The sequence below is a fragment of the Mastomys coucha genome, unplaced genomic scaffold, assembly GCF_008632895.1.
Source record: "Mastomys coucha isolate ucsf_1 unplaced genomic scaffold, UCSF_Mcou_1 pScaffold9, whole genome shotgun sequence".
In the NCBI taxonomy this organism is placed as follows: Eukaryota; Metazoa; Chordata; class Mammalia; order Rodentia; family Muridae; genus Mastomys; species Mastomys coucha.
Genome location: NW_022196915.1, coordinates 14,401,660 through 14,425,508, shown reverse-complemented (window position 1 = coordinate 14,425,508; position 23,849 = coordinate 14,401,660). Strand labels below are relative to the sequence as shown.

At 38.9% G+C, this 23,849-nt stretch overlaps 1 protein-coding gene across 19 annotated transcripts in view; it reads right to left on the bottom strand.

Annotated features, from left to right (window-relative positions):
• Erc2 (ELKS/RAB6-interacting/CAST family member 2) overlaps positions 1 to 23,849 on the bottom strand; it is an 865,869-nt gene that overhangs the window by 536,228 nt on the left and 305,792 nt on the right. For all 19 annotated transcript variants that reach the window (XR_004116280.1, XR_004116279.1, XR_004116282.1 and 16 more), the window contains 2 exons: positions 20,519 to 20,674; positions 6,601 to 6,768 (listed from right to left, as the gene is read on the bottom strand). Coding sequence is in view for 13 of the 19 variants with exons in the window: in XM_031362063.1 (XP_031217923.1) it covers positions 6,601 to 6,768; positions 20,519 to 20,674 (324 nt within the window). In the remaining 6 variants the exon portion in view is untranslated. The remainder of the gene's footprint in view (positions 1 to 6,600; positions 6,769 to 20,518; positions 20,675 to 23,849) is intronic.

Genomic DNA, 23,849 nt, shown 5'->3' with positions numbered 1-23,849 from the left:
AAAAAAAAAAAAAAAAAAAAAACAATTTATCAGTACCTAGGGCTCACCAGTAGGCATGGGTGTTCCCATAGGTGACTGGTTAATTGGGTACTGTCACTTCTAGTCACAACTTGTAGAAGTACAGCTAGCAGAAGCACTTTATTTATTCTCTTTGAGAGAAAATCAAAGGACTCTCCCTATCTCTCTACCCCAAAACAATGGCCTCGGATGATGAAAGGACTTAATGCAGAAATTAAAATGATTCAGTTATCTTAATTACATGTTTGGCCACCCGGGTCAAATAACATCCCCAGGAGCTCAACAAGGAGGGACCAAATTCTTTTGTTCCAGTAGAAAAATAGGTTGCTCAAAAATTGCCTACAATGGCTGGGTTTGGAAAGTTTTTGATTAAAAAGGGATTTTTGTTGGAAGACTTATAATGAGATTTGAGTTGCAGCAACAATATAAAATTGAAAGCAGAATTACACACAAAAAGAGTAGTGTAAAATAGCACTGTTTTAGTACAATGGAAAATAAGGTGTTTGTGGTTTTGCTCCATAAATTCTGTGTTGTCTGCTCATATGTATTCCTTCTTGGCCTTTCTCTGAATAGCCATTCTGATTTCCAAGCTGTCCTGAACCAGATTCATTTGTGGTGGGGAACCCCCACAATCAACATCTCCTAGGCTCGGTTTTCTTCCTCTGGTTTATTGGCTTTTCAGGACTAATTCGGGGGCACGCATCATGCTGGTGTTCAGTTACAGGGCAGACAATGAATTTTCCTAATCCATTTAGTGTGCTGACAGAGCCCTGTTCACAATTTATAGAATTTCCTTTTAGACATCTACCTATTTCACAGTTCATTAGGATTCAAACCGAACACCTGTGTTTATAAAGTCAGAAGCAATTTCATCCTAACAAGGTGTTAAATACGGCATTTTCTGAGAACTCAAAACAACAACTGTACTAGACTCTTGACCTATGGAAAAGAACGATGTCAGTAGTTATCCACGGTATGGTATCTTCTAATGATCCCCAAACAGCGATGCAACGGCCACAGAACGTTTTCACCACAGCTTGGGAGGATCCTTGTGTTCCATTTTGATTCTTTTGCAAGAGACTGGCTGGTCAAGCAAGAGACTGGCTTCCTAATTCATCGGGATAGCTAACGCCTACAAAGTAGCTAAAAAAGCATAGACAGCCAAGACAGCCCTTTTAGCCAGGTCCTTCCCTGGCTAGATACAGGGACACATTCACCACTCTGAGTCTCACAAAGCCTGACCTTGGCTCATTTTTATTTGACCCCAAACTTTTCACATCATTAATAAAGAGAAAATCAAAACAAAGCCTGTAGATGTTAGGGGAAGGAAAGTGTGGAGCTTGGTCCTCCGTCATCCCTGCTCTCCAAATAGGAACGGGATGCACGGAACAGAGGTGGTGACCCCTGTAACGACTGTGGTTCCCAACATTTTTTTCCTATTGGCAATAAAGCATTTTGCAGACCTCCCAACTGTGGCCACCGTGAGAGTTACTGCTCTGCAGGTTTACGTCTTTTTCTTGCACTTAAAAATGTTATCAATAAAAGTTTCAAATGGTGCCTTTTCCCCACTGAATAAAAACATTTAAAACCATGAAGCCAATAAGGGGACTGGACTGGAAAAAATATAAATGACAGGGAGACTTTCTTTGTATGTTTTTTTTTTTAATTTCACCAAGTCCCTTAATTTATTAATTCTAAAGATATTCCTTGCAAGGCTTGCAAGCAGAACACTGCACCCACGATGCCAAAAGGGTAACATAGCAGCTGCCAGAGCTGCTTGGGTACGTGCTGCTAATTGCTTAAAAAGCACCTGCATGCAACATTGCACTGATTATGCAAGACAATCATCGAGAGTCTATCTGAAGAAAGACAGTAAGGATCACCTCTTGAAGTCTCAACTGAGGTGAGTAGAGAGTCACTTCCCAGAAACCAGGCAAGAGATGAGATAGGAAGCAGAAGTCTCTCCCCGGAAATCCCACATAAAATAAAATATATATTTTGACAAACTTAAAATAAAAGACAACTACTATATTGTTCCCATTGTTCCAAGCTGGTGGGTCTTAAAGACTGAACAGTTCCTGAGTATATGGAATTGTCTGCAAGGTACCACAAGAGGAATTTTCTGGAAAGGTCTATAGATTGTATAATAATCTAAATTGATTACACATATTCTATATTATGACATTTTCAAAAGAAAAGCTATGAGCCTTTGCTATGGAACTCACTACCCTACCCAACACATGTTGCTCCTTGCCTGTCAGAGCATGAGACCCCTATATTCCTTGTTAGCTAACAAGTTCTTAGACATGTAGATCACCACTCTGACCTATCTGCAATATACATTAGTCTAAGTCAAGCAAATAGAGCTTTGACATTGTGTAGACTATAACACATTGTCTAGAAAGTATGCGTAAGAATTACCATGACTAGTAGTAGTGCTGAGGCAGAAAGAAGGATGCTCTCCAAAAGAGTAGAAACAAAAGTCCTCATTTGGGAAAAGAACCAACTGGTAATACTCACTAGAGAACTGATAGGTAGGACTTTTATTTCTCCATTTCAATTTAAGACATAAGAAGGTGCCTGGATTAAATTGTGAAAGGCTGGGCTCATATACACACAGCCTATAGTTCCAAAACAAACTCACAAAGCTAAAATAGAACAGGTGAGAAAAAAATTTAACTTGCTCAAGCATCCGAACAATGAACAGCAGCAACACTAATAACAACAGCAATACAGGAAAGTCAACTTGCAGTTGGAATATTTTACTACAGGCAAGGAAAGCACTTTCCTGAATTCTGTGTTCAGACCTTCTCCCATACACACATGTGTTAACAGGGAGATTCACGCATAACCACATAACTCCGACTTCTAAACACTGTGTTTGTTCCTTTATTTTTAAAAAACATTTTAATTCCAACTGAAATAAACAGTAGAACTTCGTCCTTCCTATTTTCTGTTCATATTGATAATTACTCAAACACAAGAAAGAATGTAAGCCAATTCACTAGTTCACCAACTGCTGTGCAGGACGTGACCTGCTGGATGGGATAAGATGGTATGTAGGAAACATTAAAGGAAGTAGCAAAATAAGAAACATGGCTATGGGGTCCTTTGAAGCTATTTTAAAAAGTAAAATGTTATGTTAAAAGCCATGTGGTGTATCTCTGTACGTGTATAATTATTATTCCACTGATTTATTGCACACATGTCAAAAAGAGCCTGGATATTTGTTTAAGTTAAAACAAGCCAACCAAAGAGCCAAGCCACATAGCCACAAACCCAGACAACTTGCCTCCCACCTCTCACCCCACCCTTCATCCTACCACCTCCCAAACACAAAGGTCCTACTTGCAGAACCTCCCTTACAGAGAGGAACTATTATGCCAGTTCAGCTGTCACTTATACTGTGTTCTCAAGGAATAAGCAGTGACAGCTATCATTTATACTGTACTCCAGATATATGGCTAAAGCCAGCTGGCAGCAGAAATGTTCTAGAGAAACCAGCGAGACTCTTCCCATTCTCTTCTGTTCTGGCAAGAGCCCTTTGGAATGAGTCAGAAATCAAACTGCAAGCAACTGTCTCATGTCACCACTTCTGAGAACAAGCTCCACATCCCTCAGGTACATTTTAACTTACATCTTTCAATGAAGGACATAATGAGACATAATATATCTCATTCAACAACCACCTTCCCACTAAGCAACCACATATGAGATAGGGAGACTGTGCTTTTCCTGTTGAGGCAAACAGGAGATAGCACTTATTTTTTCTTTCTTAGTTACCATTCTTTTTTCATTAATTAATTTATTTAATCACTTTATATCCTGATCACAGCCCCATTCCATCATCCTCTACTCCCAGTCACACCCTCACAAACCTCTCCCTTCACTACCCCCTCTGCTTCTCCTCAGAGAAAAGGAAGACCTCCCCACAATGGGTACTAACATGCCCTGTCACATCAAGTCACAGCAAGACTAAGAGCATTCTCTCCAACTGAGGTCAGACAAGGCACCCCGGCTATAGAAAGGGGTTCCAAAGGCAGGTAACAGAGTCAGAGATAGCCCCAACACCAGTTGTTAGGGGACTCACATGAAGACCAAGCTACACATCTGCTATCATTGTGTAGCTGGGCAAGGTCCAACTTATGCGTGCTCTTTGGTTGGCGGTTTAGTCTGTGAGTGCTCCCTGGGCTCAGGTTAGTTAACTCTGTAGGTCTTCTTCTGGTATGGTGTTCTTGACCCCTGAAGCTCCCTCAGTTCCTGCCTCTAGCACTTTAATATATTCTACCATGCTACCAGAATCCTTCCTTCATGATCCAACAATTAGAGCTAATTTCAGCTAAATTGCTTTCTTCAAGAGACAGATGTCATCAGGCAACTAATTCCTCTGTTTCTATGCACAGCCATCGTAATAGAAGAAAAAAAGGCAAAAGAAAAGTCCTTGGTTGTTCCAGCCAATAAACTTATTAATGTCTCACTCTCAACTTCAAAGCAGGAGTGCAGAAATATCATCTCATTGTCCTCAGAGAGTGACTTCATTTCTACTTCAAAGCACCATCTCTCCATTGGGCCATTTAATTATTGAACATGGGACAGAAGCTGTCTACATAATGTCACCTCGGTCTTTTTCATGAAATATGTATGGGTCTAATTTAAGCTGTTAATTTGAAAGAAGTAAAGTAGAAGGATGGATGGGCAGACGAAGACAGTGAAAGGAGAGGCCTTCTGAGCTGTCTCTCCTAACTCTTCCTTCTGGAAAGAAACTGTCAGGGAACCAGGGAACCTGTTTGGACAAAACTACATTGTTCATCATATTGTCTCTCAAACAAGTCATAGTAACATAATTACAATAAATTTAAGATGAAAATGGAGGTATGAGAAGGTGCTTTATAAAGCAAATGTGCTTTTGGATAGGACTCAGCAAGCTACCTGACCTGTGCCCGAGTAGGAATCAAGAAGGAGCCTTTGTTGGACACTCTAATGCCTGCTCATCACACCGAGAGTGCCAGCAATCTTTTTTTTTTCCATGAAAGACAAGACAACAAATACCTTCAGTGCTGCAGTCCACACAAGCTTTATAAAAATTGTACAGTTCTGCAATTATAGCAAGAAAGCAGACATGTATATGAATAGATGTGATGGGTTCTAATAACATTTTATAAAATCAACCAAAGGACCAGAATTGGATCCCAAATAAATCCCGTTATAGAAAACTGTTAGCAGGTATCATCAGCATGATACTACTAAATGTGTAGACTATAACTAAAGTGACTAAAGCACTATATTTAAATATTTTCTAAACTAAGTAAATTCAAATAGCCTCATGAGCCTAATGGCTCACTACTGAATAGCTGAGTTCTAGACACTCTGTACTTATGCCCCTTCAAATGAGATTTAAGTCATCTTTCAAATTATGCCATAAATCCATGTGTTAAAAAAGAAAATGCCTACACAACAACATTCACTGAGGGCATAGATCTACTCAACAAACCCAACTCACTCCTAAGTCAAATGTGTATGCCCTTATACATCTCCAGGTCTACATATACAAACACAGGGTGCAAAGAGCCCCTGAGAACATACATACCAATTATGATGCCTTCTCCCAAAGTAACCAACAAGGTGCAACACATAAATCAGCCTGGCTTACCACCTTCTTTGCTATACTGCCAACTGCTTTCGATGGCTGTTTAATTTACACAACAACTTGTGTGTGTTTTGTATTTCTTATAAAACAGAAATGTGTGATCCCACCAGAAGAAGCAAGAAAAGAGAATAATAATATGTATGGAGTTTGGGGTTGTTTTTATTGTTCCTCTAAATATGAATCAGAAATAACAAAGCAGTATTTGCTTTAAGAAACACACAATGCTAACTTTCTTCATCGGGAAAATTAATAATAAATCATCTATATAATGATTGTCATGTAAGGTATGGGCTAGTCAAATCATATTATGATCTTGATCAAATATATTAATTCTAGATCCAATCCTTTATGATTCTCAAATCAAACACAACAAAACAACAACAACAAAAACACTCAACAAAACAACAAAAGCCAGGTATAGTGGCTCACACCTTTAATCTCAGTACTGTAGAGGCAGATGCAGGCAGATCTATGTGAGCTAGAGGACATCCTGGCCTACAAAGTGAGTTCCAGGACATATAGGACTGTTATATAGAGAAACACTGTCTTGAAAAAATAAAGTAAAATGCTCTAAACAATGGAAAAATATAATAGAAAAATTCTAAATGTGAAACAAACTCCTTGGGTGTACAACATGACACAAATCAACAGGAAACAATGAATCCAATCTTCATAATTATTTATCCCACTTCAGTATGAGACTGCCTTCCCTGAAAAGAGTCCCATGTCTCAGGTATTGCTGCAACCTTAGTACGAGAGTCACAAAATTATAATAGATATAACAGGTTTCACTTTAAAACCCAAAATTCTGTGAACCCCAAAACACATCTGGCTCCAACAGTTCTGGGAATTAGTTTTTTTCAGGATGTCTCTCAGGAAGAACATTGTATATGGCCAAGGGTCCCTGGTCTCCCAAGCCTGAGCAAATGCCTTACCTCAGTCTGAAGGATGGCAGCCCTCTGTTCTTTGGCAGTAAGCGACTCTTTAAGCACTTCAATGTGTTGCTTGCAATCTGAATTTTGATTGCTAAGGGTTTCAAGCTTTGTTTGTAAGGCAAGAAGTTCTGACTCCTTCTTGGAAAGTTCCTGTTTCAGTTGATCAATCTATAAAACAAGAAGACAATCACAAAATCTGAGAAAATTTTGTTCAAACAGTTTACACTTGACAACTATCCTTTCTCTGTTTTTAATGTCTGGCAGTTATAAAATCCAGCAGTAAATGCCATGTATATGCTTAAAGAGATGGTCTTGGTCTGGAAGAGGCCCTACAGGGACAAGCAAGTAGGCAAATGCCTTCCAACTCACTGAAACCATAGGTCTGCAATATCATGAAAGCTTTCTGCCAAAACTTACTTGTCTCTGAAATCTGAAAGTCTACTGTCAACAGAAAGACCATCAGAGAGTGGGGCAATGGTTAACTAACCAGAGAAACAAGTTCACAATGTAGAAAATGACTTGAGTATCACTTGAAGACAATCTTCAAAAGAAAAATAATTTAAGCATAAATAAGACAAAAGAACATAAATTATACATGAGCTATAAGAAAAAGCAAAACATCAATCATTCAAGTCACCAAGAATAAAAATAATAATTAGAATCAATCTTATTCTATCTCAAATATATCTTCTTCTAGCCCTATGGGGACTGTCACTGAATTTTTAGATTGTTTTTCAGTTCTATCATTAACTTTTGCACCCATACAGAATATATTATTAGTTTATTCATATTTTATAACTTTGTGTTGCATATGCCTTAAGTGTGTATTTCTTAGAGATTAAATCATGTCCGTGTAAGTCCATGTACAAAGAACTTAATCATTATTTTACTGAAGAAGAGTATTCCACTGCAAGAGTTCACCTAATTTATTTATCAGCTCTGCCATTGGCCTGGTGTTTGTTTGAGGTTTTTAATCTTTATAACAGTGCTACTCTGAAAATATATAAAACCTGATCATAATACCATCTCGTGTTCATCCAGGTGTAAAGTTGCTCAACCATGCAGCATGTACATGTATCTTTCCACTGTTGTACTGCTGTGAAGAGACATCATGACCATAGCAACTCTTTAAATAGAAAGCATTCTGTAAGCAAGTGCTTATTCATGGGTTCATTATTGTCTATTATCTTTTACTCTAAAGACAGAACCATGTGGCTAAAGCTGCCAAGTTCGGCTGCTTGCTGGGGCTGGAACATTGACCCCCCCCCTCATTTGATTACATCTGCACCTGCTTTCTTTTGTTGATGGTTTCCTTCACTACTTAAGCTTCTCTTTAAATCCTTTTTACAAGTTAGAAGCTTAGTTGGGTGGGGTATTGTGCTGAAATATTTAATTGAGTATCAGGCCCTTCTTAAAACTTTGTATCTCATTGAATACTGGACTTAGCTCCTTTCTACCTTCTGATAATTTTTTCCTCCTCGAAATGTACATTTTGCATTTTTCCTTACTCAGCATTCATGTTTTCATTACAGAGCAGCAAAAGAATGACCACTAATAACCATGCAACAGAGTTAATATCAGGCTGTCTTGGAATCTCCTCTGCCAACACCATTAATCCATCCAAACTCTTCAATTTACTCTTAGGCAGATGTTTTTGGACAGAGGCAGAAAGCATGCCTATTCTTCCCCCAAAATATCGCAAGAACAGTCTCTTGGCCACTTACTAATATTCTTTCCCTCTAAAACTTCTTGAGGTGAGCTCCCACAGTTCAAATTACTATCTCCCAGGCTCCTGTGCCTATAAGGTGACCTATTATTCCCTATTTAAAGGGTTCAACCACTTTTTTAGTGCAAAACCCAAATGTCTTCCCTATTCCTCCAAAAAACAGTATGGCTAGACCCTTCACAACAATACTTCACTCCTGATACGAACTTCTGTCTTAGCCACTGTTCTACTTCTGCAATGAATTGGGGCTTCCTTATAGTTTCAGAGGTTTAGTTCATTATCATCATTACAGAGAGCATGTCAACAGACAGACAAACATGGTGTTGTATAAGGAGCTAAAAGTTCTGCATCCAGATATGTAGGCAGCAGGAAGACAGGGCTTAGGCTTTTAAAAATTCAAATCTCACCTCCACTGACTGACACACTTTTTCCAACAAGACCATACCTCCTAATCCTTCTCAAATCCTGCCATTTGCCAATGACTATATATTCAAATTTATGGTCCTATGGGACCATTCTTATTCAAACCACCCCAACATCTTAATCTAATTTTACCAGATAAGACAAAAACATTTTCCAAAGCAGTTATATTGATTTGCACGACTACAAGCAGCTTGTCAATATGCCACCATCCCACAGTTTTCTCAGTTACCAGCTCAATAGATTTTTGTCCACTGATAGGAGTCATGGGAGATGACCCTCAGAGATAACTTGCACCAGTCCCCTTTCCTCAATACTTCATGAATGTCACTCTTCCAAAAAGAAGTTGGGTCTGTTTTCCCACTCCTGAACTTGCACATTCTGATTCTGAATGTGACAAAGTATCAGTACCTTTGTTCCTGCCCTGAACTAGACAACAACTGGCAGCCTCCATCCCCATGCTCAAAGCCTACCAGCATGGTATGAGTCCAGCCAATTTATGATAATCCCAACTGGTAACCTCTGCCCACTGCTGGAAACTAGCTAAAATAGTATAAACTTAATAACCCTGTGCCAACTCCACTATGTACAAGTGCATACCAGCCACATGAAAAGGCCACTCAGGAAGAATGACCTGTCTTGTTCTTGGTCTCAAAGGGAAAATTTCTAACATGTCATCATTTATTTTTGACATCTGTTTTTCATGTGTAGAAAAATAATGTTATTTACTAACAAATATAGTAATTAGATCTTTAAAGATGCACTTTTAGGTTTGAGAAAGTTCTCTTTTATTACAATCATTTCAAGAGTTTCTTTAAATCATTAAAGATGCTTAATATTATCCAACATTCTGCCTCCATCCCATACATTTCTCTCTTTAATATATTATTGTAATGAGTTACATCAATGGAATTTCAACATTATCTGTTCCATGTATTTCTAGGAAAACTTTACCTAGTCATGATATATAATGTTTTTCAATGTTAATGGATTCAGCTTGTGAATATTCTTTCAGCATTTTTCATCTAGCTTTTGGGTAGAGTGCTCTATTCTATTCTCATCTGTTCTGTTGTTCTTGGGTTTTGGTATGCACTTATCTATGGGACCTTGTTTTAATGTGCTCTAAGAATTTTTCTGGAAAAAAATGAATTCTTTTTAACTTGGACATTCATTAGAAAACATGAGCAAAACCATATAAAGCTGGTATTTTTCCCTAGTAAGAACTCCACACTGCAACTAAAGTTTCATATTTATTTGTAGGAAAATTTCATAAAACCTAATTATATCTTCTACCAATGCTATCTATACTTTTGTTTTCTTTCTCAAATATTTATCCTTAGTGTTTACTTGCTTGATCTCATTAGAAGAATGCCAAATTAAACCAACAAATCAGAGATCCAGTTGTGGAAGTGCTGATCAGACAGACAGGCTTATTATTGTTTTTTGCTTTGTTTATTTTTGCTCCTATTTTTACAGTACTTTCTTCCTTGTACCTTTTTGAGTTATTCTACTTGCTTTTCTTAAATTTATAACTTAGATATTTATCTCACTATTTTTCAGCACTTTTCCCCATTCTCCTCCTCTCTGTTTATTATGTATGTATTATATGTAGTGTGTGCATTTGTACATGTATGGCACAGGTGTGTACATTCTGTACACATGCAATGTGGAGGATGCCACTTCTCTATCACTCCCCACCTAGTTCTCCTGTGTTGGGACTCTCACTGAACTTAGAGCTTATCATTTTTGTGGGCTTTTTTCCCTCACCTTTCACTTATTCCAGCCAGCCAGCAAGCCCCAGTATCTCTATCAGCCCTTTAGCCTTAGCACTGAGATTACAGGTGCTAATAGCCATACCCATCTTTTTACATGAATACTGAGGTTCTAAACTCAGGTGCTCATGCTTGCATAGTGAGGGCTCTTAACCACTGAGCCAATTTCCCAGCACCCATTATTTCTTACATAAGACTTAAAACTATTAATTTCTTTGTTATAACACCTTAGCTTGATATCACTAATTCAATTTTCACTACAGACATTAATCAGTCCTATTTTTAATTCCTATTATTTCTCTTTAATTCATGAATAGCTTACAAGTCTATTTCTCAATATATTTTCAAATGTATAGAGGTGTGTGTGTGTGTGTGTGTGTGTGTGTGTGTTTAGTTGGATTAACCTACGTGGAGTGGGAGGAGATAATGTTGTTCCCCAAGGCCATTGGTTACCCAGTGAAAAATCCACTAGTACACTGTCAGGAGTACACTAGAAACCACCAAAACAGTGCAGGGCATTACATTTGTTCTTTGTCATTCATCATAGTGCTGAAGATAGCATATTGTGGACACAAGACATGGAGAAATCAAGTTGGCATTAACCAGAAAGCTCCTCTCTGTTGGATAGCTTTCATAGTACCAGAAGATCTATGCAAGTTGCTTAGGGGGAAAAGTCACCAGCAGTCCTACCTAGCTGTGAACCCTATAAGCCATAAATAATAACCAGTTTGGTAAGATATGCCCATGGGTAGAACACCAGAGTTAATGTTATAGAGGTAACCAACTGTTTTTCTGGTTAGATTTAAGATCCATTTCACAGAAGAAAATACATATCTGGTACTATAATTATTGCCAAGAACCCAGGACTGAGAAGCTCAAAGACCCTAGGGGTAAAACCAGTACTAATATTTGTATCAATAGAATCAAGCGGCCCTCTATCCTCATCTCTATATGCACAGATTAGTGCAGCTCTCAGAAGCTATCAGAAATTTCCTTTCGGCAGTGGAAGGTTAACAATGATGCTCACAGCTGGTCAAAGCACAAAGAAAACTGAACTACAGATGCTCAGACACAAATGGGAAGACTGTATTACACTCCCTTCCCACAAGGCTCAGGGACTATCTTAGTTAAGATTTTATTGCTGTGAAGAAACACCATGACTAAGGCGTTAAACATTTAATTGGGCCTAGCTAACAGTTTCATAGCTTTAGTCCATTATCGTCATAGCAGAAAGCATGGCAGCATGAAGGCAGACATACATGGTGATAGAGAAGGAGCTGAGAGTTCTACGTCATGATCTGCAGGCAGAAGAAGAGGCTTTCTGTCTCACTGAGCATAGCTTGAGCATATATAGCCTCAAAATCTTCCTCCACAGTAATGCAATTCCTCTAGCAAAGCCACACCTATTCCAACAAGGCAACAGCTCCTAATAGCACTACTCCCTATGGGCCAATATCCAAACCAGCACAGGGACCATCTGAGGAAGGTGTGTGAGAAGACAGCAAAAGACAGAGGTTAGGGAGACTCTAAGTGAAACTGTATTCTTTATACAGCAAGATCACTGTACTCATAAACCTAAAACAGCTGTAGTTGTCTAGCCAAGATCTGTGCAAGATCATGACAGTGAACATTTCAGCATGGGACAGAGAGGGGGACAATGATCCCCATCTCTACCTGAGGAGCTATTGATAGTTGATGGCCTTTAGGATAGGAAGAGTCAATTTTTCTTCTAGTAGGTTGACCATGCTCCAGTGCATGGGACCACACAAAAGAGTATATGGGCAGAACAAACTGGATTCAATGAGTTTAAAACAAACAAATGAAACTGATGTAAGGTTGTGAGGATGATGGATCTAGATCTGGGCAGAGTTAAGGGGAATAAATATGATTAAAAATAATTGTCAAAATTCCAAAAGAGTTAATCAGAATATTATATTAAAAAATATTTAGCAACTGCTATAGGCGTTGTCCAATAGTGTGCCTGGTATCAAATCACTCCTAAAGTAAAACATACACTTTTAATATGTTTTGCTGAAAAAAGTCTACTTCATCTGTTTATTGCCTAGAGGATACGTTAAAACTAGCCACTGTATGATAAAATAACCAACTACTTCTTATACTTCTGTCAGTTATTTTCACTTTAGAAATTCTTTCTTTGCCTTAAAGTCTAGAGCAGCCTTTTTTATGGCTAGGATTTGGTTGGCTTGTCCTTTTTCATTTTCAATGTATCTTTGTGTACTAGTGTGATATGGTGTGGTGTGATGTGGTGTGATATGGGGTGGTGTGGGGGGGTGAGTGTGTGTGTATGTGTGTGATGGTGGATGTCTTGCTCTAACACTCCGTCTTCCTTCCTTACGGGTCTCTCTCTGAACCTAGCGATTGGCCAGCAGCCAGCAAGTCCCAGTGATCGTCTTGTCTCTGCGCCACAGTACTGGCATACATGCACAAGCACATGCCTTTTACATAGGTGTGGGAATCCTAGCTCAGGTATGTGTGCTCACACAGCAAACACTCTGGTCCACAGAGACACCTCTCCAAACCTTCCATGTCTTTTCAGCCCTGTGTGGTTTGTTCAAGCTGTTTATAAACAGCAATCTCTACATCCTTTTCAGTCTGTCTCAGAAGATTAAGCAGAATATTTATTACAGACACAAGATTTTAATTCAGTGCACCACTGGGGATTTCTTTCTACATCATCCATTCTTTTTTGGCTTTTCCTTCTGCTTTGTTTGGAATGACTTTTTTTTCCCTCATTATTATTTTTTGCCCATAATTTGAAAGTTATGCATAGATTTAAATTTGTTCTACTTCACTTATTTACATCTTTAGACTGCTGCTCTAGAAATTATAAAACTTATCATTTTATAATTTCAATATTATGTTTACCTTCTTCCTGGATAACTCACAGTTCTTGAGCTCAGATCCAATTACCAGCCTCTTAGCCAGGTAGTGGTGGCTCAAGCCTTTAATCCCAGCACTTGGAAGCAGAATCAGGCTTTCTGTGAGTTCAAGGCCAGCCTGGTCTACAAAGCAAGTTCCAGGACAGCCAGGGATACATAGTAACATAGTCAGTTAGGGATTGGTGGGAATGTTAGCAAAGCCATCACAGCTCTCTAAAAACAAACAAGCAGCCCAATTATGAGCCCATTGACAAATACTATTATGACATATAGTTCTGTCATGTTTTGATTTCAATGACATTACTTTTTTAAAAAATGTTTATTTTTTATTTGTGTGTGTGTGTGTGTGTGTGTGTGTATGTGTGTGTGTGTGTGTTAGCATACATGTATGTGGATATCGATAGAAGCCAGAAAGTGATGTGAGACTCCCTGATTCTGGAGTTAAAAGCAGATGTGAATCACCTGCTATGAGTGCTGGAAACCAAACCCTGGTCACCTGCAAGAGCATGAAGCGATCCCAGCTGCTGAGCCATCTCTCCATCCCTTGCTATTACTTCTGCACAGTAGACATTCGTCAGATTTACTCATAAACTTATGACCTTTGCTTGTTACTCATTCTGATTTTGGTTTGAGTTTTGAGACAGATTCTCATATAGCCCAGGCCACCCTTAAACTTACTATGTAGCCCAACACAGGCTTCAAACTTCTCCTGCCTCAGCTTCCTGCCTGCTGAGATTGCTAACATATACCACCACACACAACGTTTGGCTCCAGTATTAAGGAACACAAAAGCACATAATTATACATCAAACATGGTACTGATATACAAATTACATAAGAAAAATTTTAAAAGTCATAAAATTTTAAAATGGCATAGATCTAAGAAGATATTGCTCAACAAAAACCATGACAAACAGTGAAAACTGTTCAATGTCACAATTATCAGACAGACACTTAGATATATTTATGTTCTTGCTATTCTGAATAATGGTGCCAAGAACATTTATGTACAGGAGTCTGTAGACTTAATTTTCACTTCTTCTCCATAGGAGAGAAACTGTTAAGCCACAATGTAACAAAATGTTTAGTATTTTGAGGAATGTGGTGGTGGGTATGTTTGTTATCATTTAAGGAAGTATTTCTCACAGCTCTACTTGTGCTCAGATTCACTGTATTCCAGAGGATAACCTTGAACTCCTGATCCTCCTGCCTCTGCCTCCCACTACGGTGGGCTAGGGAAATTTTACAGTCTGTGACACTGTTCATTCCCACCCACAATATACAAAACCTCCAACTTCTTTCAGGAACACATTAATACTTAATTTACCCATCATTTAAATTATAGCCAGTCTAGTGAGTGTCCTCACCATCTTCAATCCCATGGTAAATACATGCATCTTTATACATTGGCATAGATTTTCTTTAGCCATTTATAAATCATTTTGACAAGTATGTAATAATTCTTATTTAATTTCTTCCACTCTGTTTCCTACTTTATTAAATCTCCCTTCTGCCATGGCTGATCAAATGTTTAAACTAGTGACTATGCTTTCTAATTTCCATTTTATACTCTTCCATTTCTAGATACTTTATTTGGTTATCATGAACACTGCTTTGTATTCTTAGAGTCTCTTGATCATTCTTCATATTTAAATCACTTGTTTACTTAAATGTGCAGAGCACACTTATTTCATAGGCCTTACCTTATAACTCTTAATTTGCAAAGTCAATAATTTCTGGTTCTATGTGTTTCTCTCTTCTAGTGTTTTCTTGCAGATTGTATGATTCAAAAGGAAAGAAAGAGAATGTTATCTGGAGATATTCTTGAAACTGACATCAGTCATGTGACCATTCTAACCTTTTCTTTTTGCCAGTCCCTGAGACACATCCAAGCCAGGACCCTTTAAAACCCACTCCCTACAGGAAGGTTCCTCATCAGCTCACACGGTGCATTCATGTGTGATCCAGGCAAAGCTGGTTCCGTTTCTCTTGGCTCAAAATTATAAAACAGACAATATTTCCTGGAATCCCTTAGAAAGAGTGAAGGTGCATGTAGTAGAGGGATTACTTTTGGTTTCTCCTTGCACTGTGAGTATTGCTGTCTGGAACCCCAGGTTTATGTGGTATTGATAATAGCATTCCTGTGATGTGCCTTGCCTAACTAGACCAACAAGAAAGTTCCTATGTCCTTGTGACTACGGAAACCATAGTTCAAGTCTATCCATCTGATAAATGGCAACATTAATAAATAACCAGTTCTCTACCTATAACACATGATACACTATGGCTTAGTTTTGGTCCATGATATTCCTTAATAGCTCCTACATTATAATGTTTTTAATAAATATTTCACTTAGAATTTTGTTGTTTTCAGGAACAACAAGGAAAGTGGCATAAACAATACCTAAGTGACATGCAACAACTGAGTATGAACAAAGTGGTTTGCCTTGCCAGGAGTGAGGACTCTTAAGAAGGGTCCAGGTTGCAGCACTTACCAAAGAGGCAGATGGGGCAATTAGTTTTGACTGGCAGCTTGACACATCCTGGAACTCACTCTGTAGACCAGGCTGGCCTCTAACTCAGAAATCTGCCTGCCTCTGCCTCCCAAGTGCTGTGACTAAAGGCATGCACCACCACTGCTCAGCATGAAGGATTTTCTTAACTGGGCTTACTAAAGTGGGAAGACTAGCCCACAGTGGGTAGCACCATTCCCTACGAAGGTGGTTCTGAGCAGGAAGATGCTGGGAAAAGGCAAGCTGAGCACAAGCACCCACACATCATTCTTTCTGCTCTTCACTAAGGATGGGCCTAACAGCTTCAATTTCTTACCACTTTGACCTCCTTACAATAAATAGTGTGATGCTCTGAAATAGAGAGCCAAATATGCCTTTCTCTACTGAGCTGACTTTGTTACAGTACTTTTCTCACATCAACCAGAAAAGAAACTACAGCTGTATGTATAGAAGGAAAAACTAAGAACTGAAGGAAAACCACTAGGAAGAAGTCTCACAACATCAGTGAACAAACACATTTCATTGAGCTTACCAAACTGAAAGAACTGGTAGAGGACTGAAGAGACAAGGGTCTTGAGAGGGATTCTAAAAGGCCTGGGGGTGGGGAGCATCCCAGTTAGGGATTGGTGGGAATGTTAGCAAAGCCATCACAACTCACATGAGCTCTTGCACCAATAGCACAGCATCTTAGTAATCCTGAATTAATGCTCACTTCTCAGTAGATAAGAACTATGGGAGTTCCCTCTCCCGACAAGAACAGAGCATAAATAGAGAGAGCTGGTCAGAATTACAATTACCTTAAATGATAATTAAAACAAAATGACTTCTCTTGTGACCCACAGGATTGGGGCTTTTGGACCCCAAATCACAGACTGTCCAGCTGAGGCCCAGCATATAGCCAGCACAAATATAAAACCCATTCCACTGATATGGGAGGTCATCTGCTCAGTGTGCTTAAAACAAAGACAATGCTGTAGTACAATCTCTCACAAAGACCCCAGGAGAAAGTTGCTCTGGGGCTGAAGTAGGAGAAAGGAATGTGAAGGAAAGCCCCTAATCCTCAGAAGAGGGCGAGAATGGGAAGAAAGAATGTGGCAGGTCCACACACACCTACTTTCTTCCACAAAAATGGGCTGATGGTGATAAAGCTGCTTCAGTCTATAAATATTAAACAGGCAGTCTCTTCAGAATAGCTTTCAGGCTATTATTGCTGTGAGGTAAATTTCAAATAAATATTTATGCAGACAATAACTAAAAAAGGCTTTTCTGAAGGGAATACATTTTACAGGGGAGGAAAAGGAATCACATATTTCCAAAAATATGCCTTTTGCTTCTTTTACGGCCATAAACTCAATAAAAATGGAAAGTGATGCAATTGAACATCCATGCAGACTGGAGCCAGGGAAGGCTTCTCTGTGATAGCCAGGAGAATGGCCCACTGGAATTACATCACCTGCTGCATATGAAGTCTGTGTGGATATCAGGCACACCTCATTCTGTCTGAGAATTATTCCCCTACTTATAACTGAGACACAACCAATGTCCTAAAAATCCCACTCAGTAAGGAAAACGGCCTTTTCTTTACCCTGCAGATCATCCCTCGGTGTGAAGAAAGTGACATGCTTATTATCATGCAGCAGGTTATGTGGTTTATAATCTGTCAGAGGTTTATTAAAACTGTGTTAAGTGGAGATCTATAACAGTACAGTGGCACTTTTGACAAACAGTGAAGACAGAGGGAACAGCTAACGGAAATACTGTGGTCAGTAAACAAAAACTGTGTCAGGCTAGGAACACAGCCTTCTAGAGAAAGGAGATGCCACAGATTTTTGGAAAAGCAATTACTTATATGCTCCATTACATTCTCAGAGGTTTAATGATGTACCTGAAAGTAACTAGTGCTTCCCACAGCCTCTTAGGCTTAGGTTCCACAGTCTAAATTCTTGACGGTTTATAGGAAGAGTAGAAATTTGAGTCTCCATCAAGGAAGCACTGCATAAGTCAGGAAGTCTTTGAGGGAGCTTTAGCTCCTGTGGGCCATGGTTATGTGTCAAAGGACTTGCTAGGAGCAAGGATTTCTACCTTCCCAAAATATCTGATACTTCTACTTTTTTACCAGTTCAAATTCTAAAACTCTGCTGTTATGTTTCCACAGCTCATCTTCCACTTTCTTCCAAAATGTGCTGTCCTGGTTTTGATATGATACCATGTTTATAAAAACAAATTTGGGAGAAAACAGACAAACAATTTAGGTCTTCAGTGCTACTTACTTTAAATCACAAATATTCTCAGAGCCCCGCCCCTCTATCTACTCCAGTTCTAGTCCCCAGGTCAATATCAAACTGTGGGTCTATCACCTTTTCCACAGCTAGTTCAAGTATTTTCCTGCCAACCTACTATAAGCAGCATTTCCAGGCTTAAGTAAGGAATCCTGCTCACTCTTCACTGTAGGATAACCAAGAAAAGTCAGGAAAGAAACAAGCAATAAATATTATGACCCAATTCAGTAACAACATGCTTTCAACCAGAAAACATAAAAACTGACTCCTACTGGTACATTTCAACTAAAGTTTATCAGTCTATGAGGAACATTTTTATGAGGTATAACACATTTTTATTTGCATTCATTTCAAAGCCATTTTCCAAGTCAGTTCAACAATCACAGTATTTCATCACCATTATTAATTGGGTTATATAGTTAGTCAAGAATAATGTTTACAATATTTAGCAACTTCTTTGAGCCAGGCACCTAACTACATTGTCTTTTTAACTCTCATTTAACCCTATGAGTCATTTTCTAAGTCTAACAGTGCTGTCCCATTTTATAGAGACAGAAAGTATGGCTGGGTGACATAATTTTCCCCTAGAGTCTCCCTCCTAGCAAAGACAAGGTAGAGATGGGCCTGAGTCAGCACAAGTCTTTAGTCAACATTTCTCCACCCCCCACATTATTCCACCTCAAGATCTTCTCTGCATTCTGTGGTCTAGACTCTTTCTGGAAGCCTTTAAAGTAACTACCATGAGAAATAAAATGGAACTCAAGGATGTGGTTGCAGACAGATGTGGGCCAGCAGCCATCATGACTTCTTACTGAGGACCACCTGGATGCTCTATTCACCTGGACAGAGTCCACAATGCAGGGTAGCCAGCCTTAGCCAATGTTGTGCATTTTCATCTGTGTAGGCTGCTTGACCACTCACTCAATCACCCAGTGTTAAACTGCAGAGTGGGAAAATGAATTTAATCTAAAATGGTAATACCATCCAAAACTTCCAGCTCTTACTCATAGCTGTACCTCTCATCTTCCAAACCAGAGTGACTTGAACACTGTCTACAGGTCACCTTAGGACTGTGCTTCCTATACTGAAGTTCAGCTCTCTAAACCATGACTGCAAGAAAGAAAGAAGATGGGAGGCTAGAACAGAGGATGCCATTGGCATTTGTTGTATTCCCAAAAGGAAACAGCTCCATTCAAAGCCACTGGACATTCAAATTCTGACATCTCTAACCTTTGATCCACATTTTTTTGTCATACCAAAAAAATTTTGTAGTACTATGCCTATGGCTATGTTAAAGATAGGGGGTTTTCAGAATAAGACACTGTGTCTGATTTAACTCCTTGAAGAAGCATCCATGTACACATACATATATATACATATGCAGTAAAGGTTTGGTGTATTGTTTCTTCATATAATTTGTAAGTGCATATAGAATATAAATGTGTTTCAGATGTGAGGAAATTGCTCAATTTTTCTCCCCCCTCCACCACTGCTTTCTCTAATTCTGTTGAATGTTATAATGGGGGAACAAGGCAATGGTGATGTAAAATAATGGAGCAGGTTACTCTAATAATGCTTTCTAAATATTAAAGAGTAGCCAAGAGAAAAGCAAGAACTCATCAGTACTAGGGGCTTTCTGGAGACCAGAAAAAAAAAAAAAAACTGACCCGCTGCTTTAATTAAATAATCTCTGGGAATTATCAAAGCAGGTCAATGATGGGTCTACTTTTCTGATCTCTATTTCACAAATAAAGAAATTCCAGCTTAGAAAAGCTAAACAATTTGACTTAATGGAAGTACTGAGGCTTAAAATTATTTGTCTTATGCTAAAACCAGAATCTCGTAATAGCACTGAGATGTGCTGGCATGCTTACGAAAGCAACAACTTCTGACACAACACTGTCTGGGGTTGGACAAGAAACCAAGCAGGACCACAATTCAAAAGAAAAGGTGAGGATAGCTGAAAATGTGGGAGAGAAAAGACTAAAAGTCTGCTAACTCTGGAGACAGGGAAACACAAAGGAGCTCACCCCTGAGCCTCACAGAGTGGAGCTCACCCTTGAGCCTCACAGAGTGGAGCTCACCCCTGAGCCTCACAGAGTGGAGCTCACCCCTGAGCCTCACAGAGTGGAAAGCCCACTAGAGATTCCCTCGGACCCCTTCTAGGTTAAATTTTCTCACGTTCTTTTCTATGCATGTATTTCATTTCACATAGGGCAGATTATGTGGGTCTTTGTAGAAGCAAGCAGGTGAACCATAACTTTCTTCTTGCAATGAGAACATGAAAGGCTGAGCCTCTGGGACCTACCTTGGTCTTCATAAACTTGGAGTGGCTTTTGTACACCTCGATTTGTTTGATCTCTTCCTCCCGGTCCTCTGTGTTGAGCACACCATTGGCTTTCAACATCTGGATCTCATCCTCAAGGTCCCGGATGTTACGCTCCAATGAAGCAATTTTTGTGTCCTGTTGATAAAAGGCAAAAGAAAGTTGAAAGGATTTTATTTTGATTTTTTTTTTTTGTAATTTCATCATTCCCAGAATAGAATTTAAGAAAGCAGCTTTAGCAGTGTAGGAACTAGCCTGCTGTTCAGAAGGGTTTGTGTTTTCAGGTCACAGGATCACTTGCCACAAAACTTTTGAATGTTCAGTGAACATTGTGTGTCCATAGTACAGGGGTTGACCTAGATGTGTTTCACTAATGTCCAGGAACCAAATTACTAAGCAACCATGGCAAAAATAATCATATATATGAGTCTCATGTGTGTGTGTGTGTGTGTGTGTGTGTGTACACAAAAAAAATTGGTAAAAAAAATATAATTTTAGATATAGTTAACCAGAGCCCATGTTTTGGTCTACTTGAATACACAAAGGCAGTTTGGTCCTGTTTATTTCTTTGTATTTTCTGTGGCTGCTTTAGTAGGGCATGCTTGGAATTTGACTCTTAAGAGAGAAGGAAATTCAAACTTGGTAATGGAGAGAAGAATTCTCATCTCAAATACAGATATACGTGAAATTAAATAACTGAATCCTGACTTGGTCTGACTGGTACAATAAATATTGAAAATTTATAACAACTGGAAATAATACATCACCACATCATGATTTATTTGGCAAGCGGTCAGGTCCCTACGTGACAAAAAAAAGCCTGACTACCTTACAAGCCATTTCTAACCTACTGATTTACAGACTAGAGAAACTAGAAATATTACATTCAGATGTGGGATTAATTGAGAAAAAACATCCAGTGACAGACTCTACACACAAGAGAATGTACAAGAAATGATGCTTGAGGAAGAGGGCACCTACAGGGCAAGCCACCACGCACAACAAAAGAGACTGCACTAAGCTTCCTGAAGAAGAGACCTCTGAAGGTGCCTGAAGCATCTGCCTGAAGCATCCCCGCTGTCTCCATTTGTCTGCATTACACTAAAGAGCTGCAACCAGTCAGCAGTCAGCGTGAATTTTGTCATTAAATATTAATGAAAACCTGGCAACAATTCTTTAATTAATTTATTTTTTAGAACTTGAAAGATTAATTCTCTAGTAGATACAATTCATGGCTCCTGAATTTATTAACTAACTTAAAATGCTAGAACAAAAGTGCCTGTCTTTTCTGTGGCTACTGTAGATTTCCTTTTTCTATACTGCATGCCCAGCATAACTCACACACCAATTTAGTAGCAATTATTATACTATCCACCATGTAACTGTATTGAAAGAGGAAGAAATAGAGGAAAGATGACAACTATTTATTGGGTTTTATTGTGGGTCAGAACCAAATGCTTAGCACAGTAGCTATTTTCATTAATTCTCAAGGGGAAAAAAATCCTATTAAAATAAGATTTAAATCTGAAGTTTTCAAAACAATTACAAAATCCTATAGTCCATAGTTTTATTTTCCTTTGAAAATAATATGATTGTGTTTTTCCAACTACAAAAACATTTTTTCAATTAATTAAAAATCAAGACAGTCTCCTTTAATCCTATTATCCAAAGATAACCACCATTTGTGTTCTGTACATAGCCTATCAGTATTTCTCAATTTTTGATGCCATTTCTAGTTTTAGTAAAGGACATGTTATTTGCTGGATTTACATGAAGCCCTACACTCTAATGTGATAGTATCTGAAGATGGGGTATGAGGATAGGGTTGGATATGGGCATTAGGCTAGGGCCCCTGGGATGATAGTATTCTCATCAGGAAAGACACTGGGATTTTCTGTTTCTCTCTCACTTTCTCTCCCATATATGAACACAGAAAGACAGTGGCCATCTGCAAATAATGAAAAGGCTCTTCACCAGAGCCCACAGGCTGGTCTCCTGATCTCACACTGCCATCCCCCAAAGTCCTACTAGTGACACCTCCCAGTCAGGCTTGTTAAATCAGGAAGTTGCATGAGGCAGACCCTAGGCACCCCACATAGGATAAGGACTTGCTTCAGTTTTGAACTGTGAGAAAAGAGAAGGAGAGGAGAAAAAGCATCAGCACCAATAATCAAAAGACTAGAAAATTCTAAAACTCATAATTCTCTTCAAAGCAAGCCATTTTAAATTAACAAATTGTCCTAACTATAAAAATGACAAATGTTCAAGGTTATTAAAAACTTGAAAAATTACAGGATGAGTTTGATTGACACTTTGACTGATTGCTATGACAGACTTAAGATTGTATTTATACCAAAACAAAAACAAAAAACAACAACAAAAAAAAAACATATGAAAAGATATCAGCTAAGGTAGTAATCAGTGTGGGCTGGGGTGATAATGGTTCATTGGTAAACTGATTGTCTTGCAAGCAAGAGGACCTGAGTATGACCCTCAGAATCTACATTTTAAAAAAGAGGTTGGGCATGATGGTGGGGACACAATGGATCCCTGTGGCTTGCTGGCTAGTCAGCCTAACCTTTGCGGTCAGCTCAGGCCACTGAGAGATCTGTCTCAAAATCCAAGCAGAACTGGATCCAAAGACCTCCTGAGGATGTCCTTAGCCCCCACATGCACGCATACACGGGTACACACCCACTGCACACACACATAAACACACAAACATGTTTCCTTTCCCTCTGTTGATACTAATTGGCACTGCTGAGATTTACAACTATTTAAATAGAACAATTGAGAGTTTACATGAGCTAAATGAAATCAGTATAAGAGCATCACTGTGTTAAATGTAAAGAGAAGATTCAACTTCCTTGCCTTGTCTCCTATATAAAAATCTCCTGATCTTTTTCAAGCTCCCACCTGAAATGATCATAGTGTGTGTGTGTGTGTGTGTGTGTGTGTGTGTATGTGTGTGTGTGTGTGTGTATGTGTGTGTGTGTGTGTGGTAGTAGTAAAACTTTTTCTGATTACCCCTGGTAAGATTTCCGGTCTCAACCATGTGGGCAAAAAGAGAAGAACCTGCCTTCAGTTTTGCTCCTAGTCCATCTATGAGACACTAGTTGGCAATAACCACAACTAACAACTCCTAAACAGGTAAGACAGCTCTCTACCTGATGCTGAAGAATTATATCCTGTATACATCCTGTTGAGGAAAATCAGAATGGATCGAGATAGAGATAGTTTATTCCCAAAGGAGCTAAAACCACCCAGTGGAAAAAAGACAGCATTTTCAGCAGATGGTGCTGGCTCAACTGGA